At 42.0% G+C, this 13345-nt stretch overlaps 1 protein-coding gene across 1 annotated transcript in view; it reads right to left on the bottom strand.

The window, feature by feature from the left end:
• The window catches only part of lipeb (lipase, hormone-sensitive b), a 31218-nt gene that overhangs the window by 4474 nt on the left and 13399 nt on the right, over positions 1 to 13345 (bottom strand). Inside the window, 10 exon segments of the mRNA XM_077574978.1 lie at positions 2 to 208; positions 1283 to 1531; positions 1951 to 2129; positions 2978 to 3151; positions 4444 to 4671; positions 5789 to 5933; positions 8284 to 8436; positions 10147 to 10332; positions 11625 to 11770; positions 13067 to 13157. Of these exon segments, the coding sequence (XP_077431104.1) occupies positions 2 to 208; positions 1283 to 1531; positions 1951 to 2129; positions 2978 to 3151; positions 4444 to 4671; positions 5789 to 5933; positions 8284 to 8436; positions 10147 to 10332; positions 11625 to 11770; positions 13067 to 13157 (1758 nt within the window).

The raw sequence follows: 13345 nt of genomic DNA, 5'->3' as shown, positions 1-13345 counted from the left end.
GCGGCGGCGTCTCCGTCTGCGTGAAGACGGCGCGGATGCGCTCGGCGCACACGCCGGCCGCCTCCCTGGTCTCGCGGGAGAGCTGCGACAGGCTGAGGAAGCCGTGGGGAAGGTCGTCCACCACGCACAGGGTGACGGGCTGCCCGACGGCCCGCAGGCGCTTGGCGAACATCACCGAGTCGTCCAGCATGGGGTCCAGGGCGCACGCCTGAGGAGAGCGAAGGAAGCGTTCGTGTCGGGCATCTTAATAAAGGGATGAGGAGAAGGAAGCCAAGTGGCCGAGTCTGCTTTGTGACAGCCATATTTGCCTTCTTGCTGACTCACTGGAGCCATTTTGAAAATCGCAAATAAACACAATCTGTCGAGGGGCTTATGTTGTCATCACTCGAGATTTGTTTGTTGGGCAGTCGCTCTGTGCGCAACCTCCAGTTTCCAATAGAGGTTCTTTTGAAGAAAATCCTATCCGTCAAATACTCTTTCAAATGATTTGCTATGATTCAGATTAAATAATTATTTAACAAAGAATCTCAAATTCCTGCTTTTGATTGTTTGAATCTACAGTGAAGCAGCACTATATTGCAGTTTATCGTTTGTGCCCCGATATAGCTAAGCTTTTTAGCTCATTGTTTTTATGGGTTTTTACAGCAGCAAGATTTCCCCAAACGTGATAGAATGTCAAAATGCTTGGAATGACCACAAATGTTGAAACTCAGATGATGAGTTTGGTAGAAATTTAGGGTTTTTTTTTGTGTTGAGGGGGAAAAAATGTGTGACTTGATCACCTACAGAAAATTGAAGTTTCAATTAAAAATACCCATAAATAAGCTGATATGGGCCAAAATTCTGACTCGACACATAAAAATTACTGTGACGTTTCAAACAGCATCACTATAAAAGTAATCTCTTGTAATGTCAGGAAAAAAGTTGAAATATTACCCCCCAAAAAGTCAGAATATTAAAAAACAAGGTTGCAATGTAAAAATAAAAAGTAATTGGAAAATCCAGCTGCCTTCCAACTGACTAATTTGTACAAAATGTATCTTTGAATTGATTGAGTCATGTCAAACAATCACGCTCGCAGGTGGCAAATCCAAACACCTTGCTAATGATCTCGCAAACACATGCAGACAGCGTAATGGCTTCATTTGCACATTGGAATACATCAAGAGCGCGGCTGCTGGCTCGCTCCGTTTCGTTATTCCAGCTTTTTAAACATGCAGACGGTGAACACAAATCATCCAACACTTGTAGCCTTTGCGTGTCTAAGCCTCCAGGCACTTACCACTATGTGCACGGGCGGCAGAGCCTTCAGCAGGCTGTCCGGGGCCAGGAGAGGCGAACAGAAGGGATCCTTGGCCACCGGCGAACTGTGCAGCTTCATCTCCGACAGCTGCTCCGAGCGCAGTGGCTCGAAGCCTAGCGGGAACTCGGAGCCATCCTCGCCATCAGGGGGCGGTATGGCCACCGAAGACAAGTCGCCGTGCACGGACGAACGCATGTCCGTGGAGATGGAGAAGTGGACTTCTTCAGGCTGCACCAGACACAATGACGGAAATGTGACATTGGCTTAAGAATTGACATAACAAAATGCAACATCAATTTAAGGGAGAAAAAAATTGATATTATCATATACGTATGATATTAAAATAAATAAAAATGTTAAGAGAATATACATCAGAATATTACAAGAAAAAAAGTCACAATATTACCCAAAAAATAGATAATCATTACGAACTTTCATTGCTACACACAAAAAATAAAATATTTGTGAGAGCAAAGGCCTTAAAAAAAAAAGGAAAAAAGTTATCGTTTGTTATGCTGTTTCACACGAATGAATGAAAACCTTCCCGCTCTTTTAAATGACGTTCACTTCTAGAGGACGAGGGCTCAATTTCAGAGAAAAGCATCAGCTCGGGGAAACAAACACAAATAAATCTTGGTGTGACCTACAGCGCGCTCAGACACAAGCGGTGCACAGTGGGAGTTAGAATTATGAGCTCCGAGGTCCTGGCACGTCTGGCTCTTCACAGATAACTTCCCGGCGAGGAATTCCGCCGGCTGCGACGACGTCGGCGGATCCACGTGAGGTGAGGAGATGGACGCCTCGGACACGCTCGTCCTCACCGCGTCTGAGACGACAAAAGGAGAAATTCAATCGCTGCCGCTTGAATTAATAATCAACTGTGGAGGAGGAGTTGGCTTGTTAGGCGCTAGCCCGGGAAAATTTATGGCGGCGGTAATGAACAATTACTGTCAGAGGCCTTCTGTTGAAGTGAGGTGAATTGATATGAAGGGATTTACAACCATGGAAGCAACAGGGAGCCACTAAGTGGACCCTGAGTAAAGATAATCATATACAGGCTCTCGTAACCTTTTAAGTGGCCAAATGGAATCAGTGTAACACAAAAGTGACCATCTCTCTCCAAAAAAAATTCACAAATATAGGTGTGTCATATTAAAATGCTGACTAGGCAACATTATTACACAGGTGTGCCTTGCTGCTCACAATAAAAGGCCACTCTAAAAATGTGGAGTTTTTTTCCCCAGGGTCACACATTTTGAGGCCGCACGCCCGTTGCCCCGCCCCCTGACTGACTCATCCAATCAAAAATCACACTCAGACACCTTCATTGCCTTGCAAACAGTCAGTGAGCAGGTCACAGCGTCCAATGCAAAATATCTGAATGAAGTCTTTCAACCTCTACTACTCGGCGTGCTAATGAAGCGAGCGGAAAATAGCTGAAAACCGATTGGTTGGCTCTCAGGCATTTTTGGGCCAATCCGAAGGCTGACAATGCAACATCAGCTGACACGCTCCTTCCTTCATGTAGTCAAATGTCTATCCGTGACTTATTCAATCAACTTTATGCGTCCCACATTTCAGTTTCCCCATTTGAAGTCCGTTTTACGACGCCAGAGTTCTATTAGACAATAAATTCCCCCCACGGGAGTCTTTGCTTCATAAACAGCATCTTACCAGTGGCTTCTGGTTGCGTGCTGGGCGGGTTGCCGGCTCTGTTGGAGTCCAGAAGCGAGTGGATCCAGTTGGACGCGCCCTGCCGGAAGTCTCGGAGCAGCAGCGCCGTGTCCCTCCTCACCATGCTGAGTGTGCTCACCTTCTCCACCTGCTTCTCCGTCTGTGGCTCATTACCTTGGGGGTGGGGGGGGGGGGGACATTAGGTTCATGAGTGAAGCCAAGTGAAAGAGGAAAGGTAATAAAAGTAAAACGGTAGAATAGTAAAGAAATTTGATGATTCCAGACCATTTCAGTGAGGAGGGAATAAAAACAAATCATAGTTATTGACGGTAAACAAACTATAGACAATATATATAGGATTAATTAACACGGCCCCCTCCACCTGTCAGACTAAACATTATTGCGAGTCAGAGTGCTGATTATTTACACCCAGCAATAAGAAGACTCGGAAAGTAATATAGATGCAAATGAGGAGAACTTTACAGAAACAACTCCTGCTACGGGAGAATTTATTTAAGAAAATAATCACTTTCTAAATAGTCTCATTCACTCCTATAAGGGCAGACAATCCTCTTTGTAATTAAGATGATTATTAAAATTAAAAATTACATAATAGAATGTGTTTTGAAATGACTGCGGAGACACCGGTTAGGATTTTAAAATATAGATTTTCCAACGAATAAAGTCATTGAATTGACATGTTTAAACTACTACTAGGCACCACCATAAAACCTTGTGATTTGGACCTGGGATCTTCTCGGAACACGAGTCGGTTAATGCCACAAAACTTTTCTGTGTGAATATATATATATTTTTTAATGGTCACTCTGCCAATACAGAATATTTCTTAAATTTTCCACCATTAAATATGGTATTAAACAGTGACTATAATAAGTCTACACACCCTGTTCAAATGCCAGGTTTTTTATATAAAGAAAAAGAAAACCACGATAAATCATTTAAAAAATGTCCAAGTCATGTTTGTAAATGAGAATTAGTTCTCAAACATTTTTACCTGGTTAAATAAAAAATAAAAATAAGTTAAAAAAAAACTTTTCCGCCACCAGTGTCACCTAAAATCTGTACAACTCAACTGAAAAAAGTGAAGTAAAATAAAACTGACAATTTTCACATTTCATCTCATGTTAAACAGGACTTGTTTGACATGCTAGATTAGTTAATACATTTTAAAATAATAATAACAATAATAAAATAGCGGATGATGTAGTGACTGACCTGTTTTTCGTTGGCTCCTTTGAGTTTATGGCATAGAACGGGTTTTTTTTCTCCCAAAAATATTGACACTCATTCTGAGTTTAATACTGCGTTAGCGGAGGTCTCAACATCGCCTCCATATTAACAGAACTGCGTCACAAACCAAGAACTCCCTACATCCAACTGTAGAGACTCCAGATGAGTCAATTTTAGAAACAAAATACACAGCAGGACAGTGGACAGTCACGCACCTGCGTAGGCATTGAGACACCTGGAGAGAACGCTGAGCGGCAGCATGGGGTCTATGAGGGTGAGCAGACGGGAAGGCGAGGCGTAGGCGGTGAGCAGGGTGGCCGGGTAAGTGGCCACGAGGCCGTCCGGTATGCGCACGCCGAAGGCGGCGGCGCGCATTGACGTGGTCACGCACAGGTTGCCCCCGGCGCTGTCACCTGCCAGGCAGACTTTCTCCCCGGTCCAGCCTGGATGGGCAGAGGGTAGAGAACAAAAGGGGCCAAAAGTTACATTCATGCTACATTCTAAATTACAATTTACACTCCACAAACATGAAATCAGCATAATTGTAAACGAAAATAAAAGATTATCAATACTAATTTTGAGTTTTTTAAATTTATGTCTTTGATCCTTTTTTTAAATTTTAAAATGACTAATTTAATAAATCTTGTTTGGTACAAAAGGAACTTACATAATTATTCATTTTAATTAATTTAGCAGTAGTATATTTAATAGTAATGCATATATTTGTGGAGACCGGGGTGAAGTTGGTATATTACAATTTTTAAAATGTGCAGAATTTTACGCGCTACTTCATGTTAAAGATTAGTTGGCTCTTAATATGAAAAGAAAAATGCACTGAGCTGTCACCAATGTCTTACAAATGCAAATATGCCATCTAGTGGCAGAAAAATGACCTCAACACAAATTAATTTCACACTTGTTTTTTTACAGTACAGTACTTTTTTTACATTGATACCCCCCCCCACCCCCAATTCTCATACACTGAAATAGTCTGTTTGCATTAACTTTTTTTCCCCTAACTAAAAAGTCCCAATTGTCAACTCAAGCACGTCACAGACACAATCCTTAATACGTTTTAGATGCTCAACATTGCCAACATAATGAAATGAGCCGTCGGCTCATCTTCCTTTTCATTAGTTTTAATTCATTCATTCTTTTATTTATTTTTTAAATAAGTGCTTTGACAGTTCGGAATGTTAAAATGCGACTGAAAACTCCCGTCTGTTCAGTTAATGGCGGTTTTATGATGTGACATTTTGTGGAATTAATTGACATTAGATGGGATTTTCGAGTTTACTGAAGACTAAATGATCCATAGATGTGAGTGGGAACGCTTTTTATTGTGTCTCCTGTCATTGTGTTCTGTGACTGCGTGGAGACCACCAATCCACGGTTTGCCCCGCCTCTCAGTCTTAGTCATCCGCGATAGGCTCCAGTTTACCCGCAAGCCCGTTAAGGACAATTACTATGGAAAATGGAACGATGGCTGGAAGGGATGGATGAGGAAAACACAAGTGCTAATAGTGCAGTGAGGTGCCTTATTGAATTTGCATGACATACCAAGCAGGTGGTGGTTCCTCAAAGCCCAGCAGTACGCATAGAAGCACTCCTCCAGGGCCCGTGGAAAAGGGGCTTCGGGGGCCAATGAGTAGTCCACCGACAGAATGGGGACGCCCAAGTCATGGGACCAGCTCTTCAGATAGGGCTGCACAAGAAGAGCCATGGAAGGAGACACCAAAGGGAATGTTTAATATGCTGTTTAAGCGATGAGAAACAACAGCTGCCACAATAAAGCAGAGAGGAAGAGAAGAGGGACACGGAAAAGAGAACAGAAAATTTATGAAAATGATTGGTCCCTGTGATGTGGTGTGTCTGCTTTCCGGTTTTATTGTCTAGACGGGGCTGGCCTGCGAGGTCACCTCCATTTTCTCTGCGTGAATCACTAACAAAAGATGTCCTTATTTGATGAGAACACAAAAGGGAAAGACAAGAAGGGGTTGCTGCAAGATCAATGACGACCTCAAAGGTTGTTATGAGTTTTTTTTTTTTTTGCATGTCATGAACTCTCACGAGATGTCACTTAATGCTGACTCAGCACCTCCAAAAACTCGGCAGTGACACCATTAGAGTGCTGCTGTCAAAATAATTAATCATAGTGCGGTCAACTGAGTATGTGAAGTCAGCAGAGGAAAGCATGAACAATACAATAATGTGATCTAACACAAAGAAAATCTGCAGCTACAAATACTCTTCAGTTTCCCCCCATTTTATTGAAAGAAAAACATGTATTACAAAATTCTAATACTTTTATCTCAAATCATATTTCCCCATTTAAATGAATGGAAATTCTATTAATCTGTTACAGCCTCTGAAAAAAATATCTGTAATGTGTTTTTTTTTTTATAAGAAAAAAATGGAACAATAAAATAATATACTTTATAAAATATACAGTAATGACATAAAAGTATAGTAAAAGTAAAATATTTTTAACTACTATTTTCCCTTGTTTTAAATGTATGTGCTTTAATGGTACCCATGCAGCTCCTGCAAAAAGAACTTTCCTACAACTCCTACAAAACATTTTTTTTTAAATTGCAGGTTGCTGTCGAACCGCTCTCACTATGATGCAGTACTGTATATTTCTACACCACATAAACTACTAGCACAATAATAAAATGGGTGATTTGGACTGTCAATCCAATTTGCGCAATCCTATCGTTTAAAAGACACAGCTCTTCCACTGGATCTCCTGAGATGGTGCTCGGGTACAGAATGGTGTCCGTTGGGTGTTTGTGAACTGTCACTGCTGAAGAGAGTGTCAAAGACTATGAGCAGCTCTGTCAGTCAGGCCAGCTCATCACTCACTAGCTCGAAGGGAGCAAAACAAATGGCCCACTAGACAGGAGATAAGGGCTTTGTGTGTGTGTGTGTGTGTGTGTGTGTGTGTGTGTGTGTGTGTGTGTGTGTGTGTTTAATTTTACATGACTTCAGTAACACTTCTGGTGCACACACTTCCTGTCAACCAAGAACAACACACACACACACACACACACACACACACACACACACACACACACACACACACACACACATCTGCTCTTGTTTGTGCAGCGAGGAGCGCCAAAAGTGAGCACAAGTCATGAATTTTCAAGAGCAGTCAGCATGATGGAGCAAGCGTCACCAGAACATCTGCCGTATTTTGGCGTTAAAACTCCGCTCCAAGCAACTTTACGGGGGACGTGAGACATGATACGCATCCACAGTTATAGGAGGGTGTGCACACTTGTGCAACCACATTATATCAAATGTTTATTTTTACTTTCCCTCACTAAAAGATTTCATTTCTATTTGAATTTTACAGATTATAGGTCACATTGATGATATATATATATATATATATATATATAACAGGAACCTAGCAAAAGAAAGATTAGAGTCTCTTCCTTTATCAGGAAAAAAAGTATATTTTTATCTGTTTACTTTTTGCACCAATTAGCATTAGAATATAGCCAAGTTTCATCCTTGTTAACCAATCTGTTTAAAACACTGGGGAAAGGAGCTTTTTTGCAACACGGCCCTGGTTGATCTCTCATACTCTGCTGCCACCTGGTGGCCTTTTTTTTGGTAATAACTACCATTGCTTTAAGCAACCTCTTCATGTATAAATAAGTTTTTGGGACAATGCCAATATTTAAAATATATATATTTTTTATATGTTTTTGAAAGCAAATGAGTTATTTAATTCAAACATAAATATGTTTTGTTTGTTTTTTTGGGTGGGAAGGGCAATGGCATTTTCATTCATTCCAATAGGGAAAGATGATCTAAGATCCAAGTGTTTTGAGTTCCGAGCGTGGTCACAGAATGAATTAAACATCAATTGTATTACATGTCATATTATAGCATAACAACCTGCCACTTTTTCCCTAAACTTGCTAACCAATTCAATTTGTTTACTTTCACACCTCTAATGTGTAATGGAGGAGAAGCGTGGGGGTCGATGTCGCTCATCTTAGCCTTATGGAGCTGGGTTGGTGAAAAAAAACGAATCGTACCTCGTGGGACTTGGAGGTCTGAGCTACAAAGCCTCCGCCGTGGAAGTGGATGAGCAGGCAGGGTGATGAGGGCAGCCGCTTGGTCTTCAGCCCCAGCGAGAGGGAGATGGCGCCGGCATCGGAGCGGGTGAGAGATAGCAGGGTCTCGCTGTCCTGGAGCGAGACAACACAAGTGTTGAACAATGCTTCGAGACTTTAGTTTAAAGCAGCACATTAGGACAAGTTGTAAACACGGCTTGTTTTACTGCCAATGTTAGGGCCCCGCAGAGAGCGGGATTAGCTGCTGTGCACCTGCACCAACACGCACTCATTGTGCAACACAAACAAGCCAGGTTGATGAGATGTTGCCAAGAGGCCCTTCTTTTTTCCAGCTGACGCAGTCTTGTAATTTCGTGACACCGTAAAGCGCCGCGCTTTTTTTTTGTTTTTAGCGAGATCAATGACTTTGAGGCGTTTGCTGAATTGCTTGTCTGGTTACGTGCCAGCCTCCAAACAAGGAGGATGAGCGAGCTGAAGGGGAGAGCGAGAGAGGGAGAGAGTGTGATAAAGAGCTGAAAAAGTGGCAGTGACGGCGACGAAAGGGACGAGGATTATGTGCGGAGACGACTGGGAGAAGCTGTCAACAAAATTCCAACTCTCCAAAAATGCTTTCTGAATTTTCATCGCTTGAATATGCAAGCTTTGCTGAGAAGACCCAGTGGAAAAATAGTGTTAAACTAGGACAGACAACTATTAAGACTGGATTTACACCACAGGACCAAATGTCCAATTCTGATTTAATCCCTGTATCCAATTTTTCGGACTCCCTCGCTCCCATCGGTTATGTTACACATCAGACAACCCATGCAAGTTAAATCCTTGATACAGAAATACAATACATTCAAATTCAAAGTTTGAAAAGCATTTATGCCACTTCATTTTTTTCCACATTTAAACACATGGAGACTGATGGCTAACACAAAAATATTGTAGGCTACAAAGAGTGTGCCGATTATGTGTTAATAGTAAACAAATGCCACCACCTACTAACTTATTACAGACCAATTTACCACAAATGTATTGTCTCACAATATAAATTAATAGTCCTGTCCTAAGATGTATATGAACCTACAGCCATCCCTTTCTGTAGGCGAAAAAAGCAGGATTGAAGAGAACAGCATGCAATAATTTTAAACAGCTGTGCTGAAATACTTGCTGTTTTTGTTGTTCTTTTTACAAATGGACAATGTCTCAAACTAGATAGTGTACCACCATCTAGTGGTTGCTAGTGACATTACACCCAAAACAGATGACTGTTAGGCCAATATAGTTATTTACAGTGAAAAAAATATTTAAAATAGCAGGACCGTAAACCCCAAGTCACAATAGAGGAATTTACTCTACTGTGTGTACCTTGATTTAAGACAGTGGTGTCTAAACTATAGTCTGCGCATTTTGTAGTATTTGTGTGTTGGATATGTTTATGATAGTTATGGTTTAGTATTTAGTATGTATTGGCTCATTGTGGTTTATTTGTGTTATTTGAACAAACATGGGTTAATATACGGTACATGAACATAATCGGTGTCAAGCTCGTGTATATAGGGTACACCCCATCTGTGTATAAGATGCACTCTGAGTAGCGGACGTCTGATATATATTGGATTTATCCACATTTGGAAAAGTCCTGATTTCAATCTCAAGACAACAGATTCCGTGCAATTTTTTCCCTATTTCCACTGTCGTGATGCACATCCCGAATGGGCCACTTGAGAGCAAACAAATTGAAAATGTGTCACTTTAACCGTGCAGTGCAAAAGCAGCCTTCGTGAAGTCAAATAATATCACGTAGTCTCGTCTCTCAGCGAACACAATGACGGCTACCTGTCCTTCCCGCAGGTCGTACGAGATGAGCCTCATCTGAACCGGAGCGGTGCCGATGTGCGCCGACGGCGGCGGTATGGTCACCGAGGCTCTGTGATTGGCTGCCAGCGGGAGGTCGAAGGGCACGGGAGGCACGGAGAGCGCTCGGTTCACCTTGACCGGCACGGACGTCATACTGGCCAGACTCTGAGGGCGGAGGGAGGGGAGGAGAATGAGAGAAAACGGAGAAACGGGGATTGTGAGTTTGACGGCGAGTTCACTGGAGGGAAAGAGAAACCGTATGAATAAATCATGAATGCCGCAGAATGAATTGAATTCTCCTCTATTATTACTGTCGGCGCACATGCATAATGATAGTGGGGTACATCTACCAGCAAAGGAAAGTATTGTCAACTGACAAAACAGTCTTTTGAATGGACTGAATTTGTGCATCAAATGCATACGATTAAATTGTGATAAACTGACTTCTCCTCCTTGAAATTTAAGTCAGTTTAGAACATTTTACTCATGTGAAAGTGATGTACATACAATGAAGTAAATTCGGGACTTTCTTTTTCCAGTGTACGGGGGTCCTTGCTTTACACCTGAGGTCCATTCCTACTGCGGCGATATAATGCTAATTTGTATGCAAGTCGGAACACAATTACACTAGAGCTATTACTAGCTACGCTAATGCGGAGGTCGTCATAACAGCAAAGTGGCCAAAACATGGGTTAGATGAAAACTTCTGCCTTTCCACTGTTTGACAGTGCTCTCTACTCATTATTGCGAGATTACTTCAAAATAAAAACTACAAAAATCAAGTCAGCTTGAATGCATCATGAGGAGACTGAAGGAGCACTTCAACCACATACACAGCAGAGTATTATACTGCATACGTGAAGTCTGCTGGAATGCTAATCATCGTCTTCACCTAACACAAGATTATCTTCAGTGCTGTGCAGGGAACTCATAACTTTCAGACTCCACACTTAAATTCATCTTAGAGACGATCTCCGCGCTTTAGTAGATGCTGCTGTTTTGGTTAGCAAGTGTTCATATAGGATCAGGAGTTACTATAATGTGCAAGCAAAAGCATCAGTGAACCAGGATAAATACAGTTACTATTCTTTTTTTCTTTTATGGGTGTGAGGGAGGTGTTTATTTGACTTGAGTGGACGATGCACTCAGCGACTAATTGGGAGAGTCTATTAGGGCAGTGATTCCCAACCAAACCACATTAGTGTGCTGTGAGAGATCATTAGGTGTGCCGCGGGAAATTAACCAACTTCAGTCAGAAAATGTCAGACAAATAATATTATCTTTGTTCATCTATCTATGCTAGTGACCTATAATAACAGGCAGAACAATTACATGTCATTCCAACGCATAATAAAAGGACATAACCTACATAGACGACTGTTCAGTTCAAGATAAACTGTTAAATAGAGACAAAGCAAGCTGGCAAAGTGGCAACAAGGATCAACGCCGCCACTCACCGACAGCACTTCGGTCTCCGTGACGTTCCAGAAGGTCTTCCAGAAATGGACGTCGAGGTTCTGAGTGATGCGCTCAAATTCGGCCCCTCTCAACTCGGGGTCGATGGCGTACTTGCCCGACGTAAAGAGGGAGCTGGCCGCTACACCTGAGGGGGAAAGGATGGTTGATCTCAAACAGACGGAATTCAATTATCATTTGCGCGGCGGCGGACAATGGGGGAGGAAAACTAATCAACGAGGATACATAAAGGAAGAGACATCAAGTAGACGAGTGTTGTAGTGAATGAAAATCATTTAGTTTGGGATAATAGATATCAAAGCCTCTCAGATCGGCCCAAAACCTTGAACAACAAATAATGCTTTACTGATTCACAGCACTTCAAACTTGTCAATATTTAAATGTTTTATGTCTACTCCGCTCATGCAACTCTGAGGCCAAAGCTTTTTCTGCGTTTATGGCGCTTACGTAGATGCAGCCTTGCCTCGAGTGGTTTCGCCTCCGGTTGTCCATGATGATGAACGGCCAAAACTAAGAACGGAAAAAAATCTATACAGAAACTATACAGGATGGGTTGTAAGCAGCCTATTCTATTAACGAGTAGAAAAGCTTTAAGGCTAAAGTTATTAATTTTTAAATATCCATTGGGACTTGAATAGCAGGTGCACTCACCGTATGGTGCAATACCTCCTGCCTCCACTGTGGTACAGCAGAGAGCAAAAAAAAAAAAAAGTAAGTTTAATTACAATGAAACTTTCAAACACCCCCAAAAATCGCACACAATTTGGAGTTCACGCCACCGCCAAGTGTGTTTTTCTTTTTCTTTGGGAGAGATGCTAACTACTAGGGCTCCATGCTGCCCAGCTCAGAACAATTTAAGAAATACAAGTATGACCCAGCTCCAATCCTACATCACAGATGTAACCCAAATGTGTAAACCAGTTGTCAAGCCAGGTCAAAAATATAAAAGATGAAAATAAAAAGTATGCTGGTCCGTGAGAGTGAATTCCTTCCCTATGTGATGTCATATTCTGGTGCCGCTGCTCTATGATATGCTGACATATCCATAACCAGACCCTCAAATCATTCATCTGCTTGGCATTTTAGGTCTGTGATGAAAATTATTGGCGGACACAACATTTCTAAGGGGTTTGAATTTAAAAGTTAGCCAGTACAAAGTGTTGCCGGCGTTGCTTTCCACACGTCAATATTTATCGAAGGCTCTTCTGGTGTTTACAAGATTGAAAAACATTGTAAAATATGAAGAAGACTGCAGGCTATATCGCCTGAGATTCCAAAAGGATGAAAGAGCAGGCAACACATACATAGCATCAAAAGATGAGAGCGGGGCGGTTGCGGGAGGTGGGTGGGGGTCAAGGAACAGTGTGGAGGCGGCGAGGTGAGATGAGAGCGACCCTTGAATGACAATGAAGACCATGCTGACCTATTCCAGACTGATGGCGCCTGTAGTTGTCTCCGAAGGCCACCAGGCCGATGGCGATGGTCTGCAGGGACGGCCGGATGGCTGGGGTAAACTGGTGGGGCCCAAGCAGAAAATCAGGACCTCAAGCGTAAGATTCGCAAGTTTATGTTACGTCACGAATACCTCGGTGTAGAATGATGATGAGGGGGCAAAAATAATAAATGCACCTCACATGTATGTTGTGTATCTTAAGTGCAGTATGCATGAAATAAAAAAAAAATATATACAAATAATAAAAAC

Source organism: Vanacampus margaritifer, chromosome 9 (assembly GCF_051991255.1).
Source record: "Vanacampus margaritifer isolate UIUO_Vmar chromosome 9, RoL_Vmar_1.0, whole genome shotgun sequence".
NCBI lineage: Eukaryota > Metazoa > Chordata > Actinopteri > Syngnathiformes > Syngnathidae > Vanacampus > Vanacampus margaritifer.
Note: the sequence above shows the minus strand (reverse complement) of the source record. Positions and strands in the feature narration are given on the sequence as shown.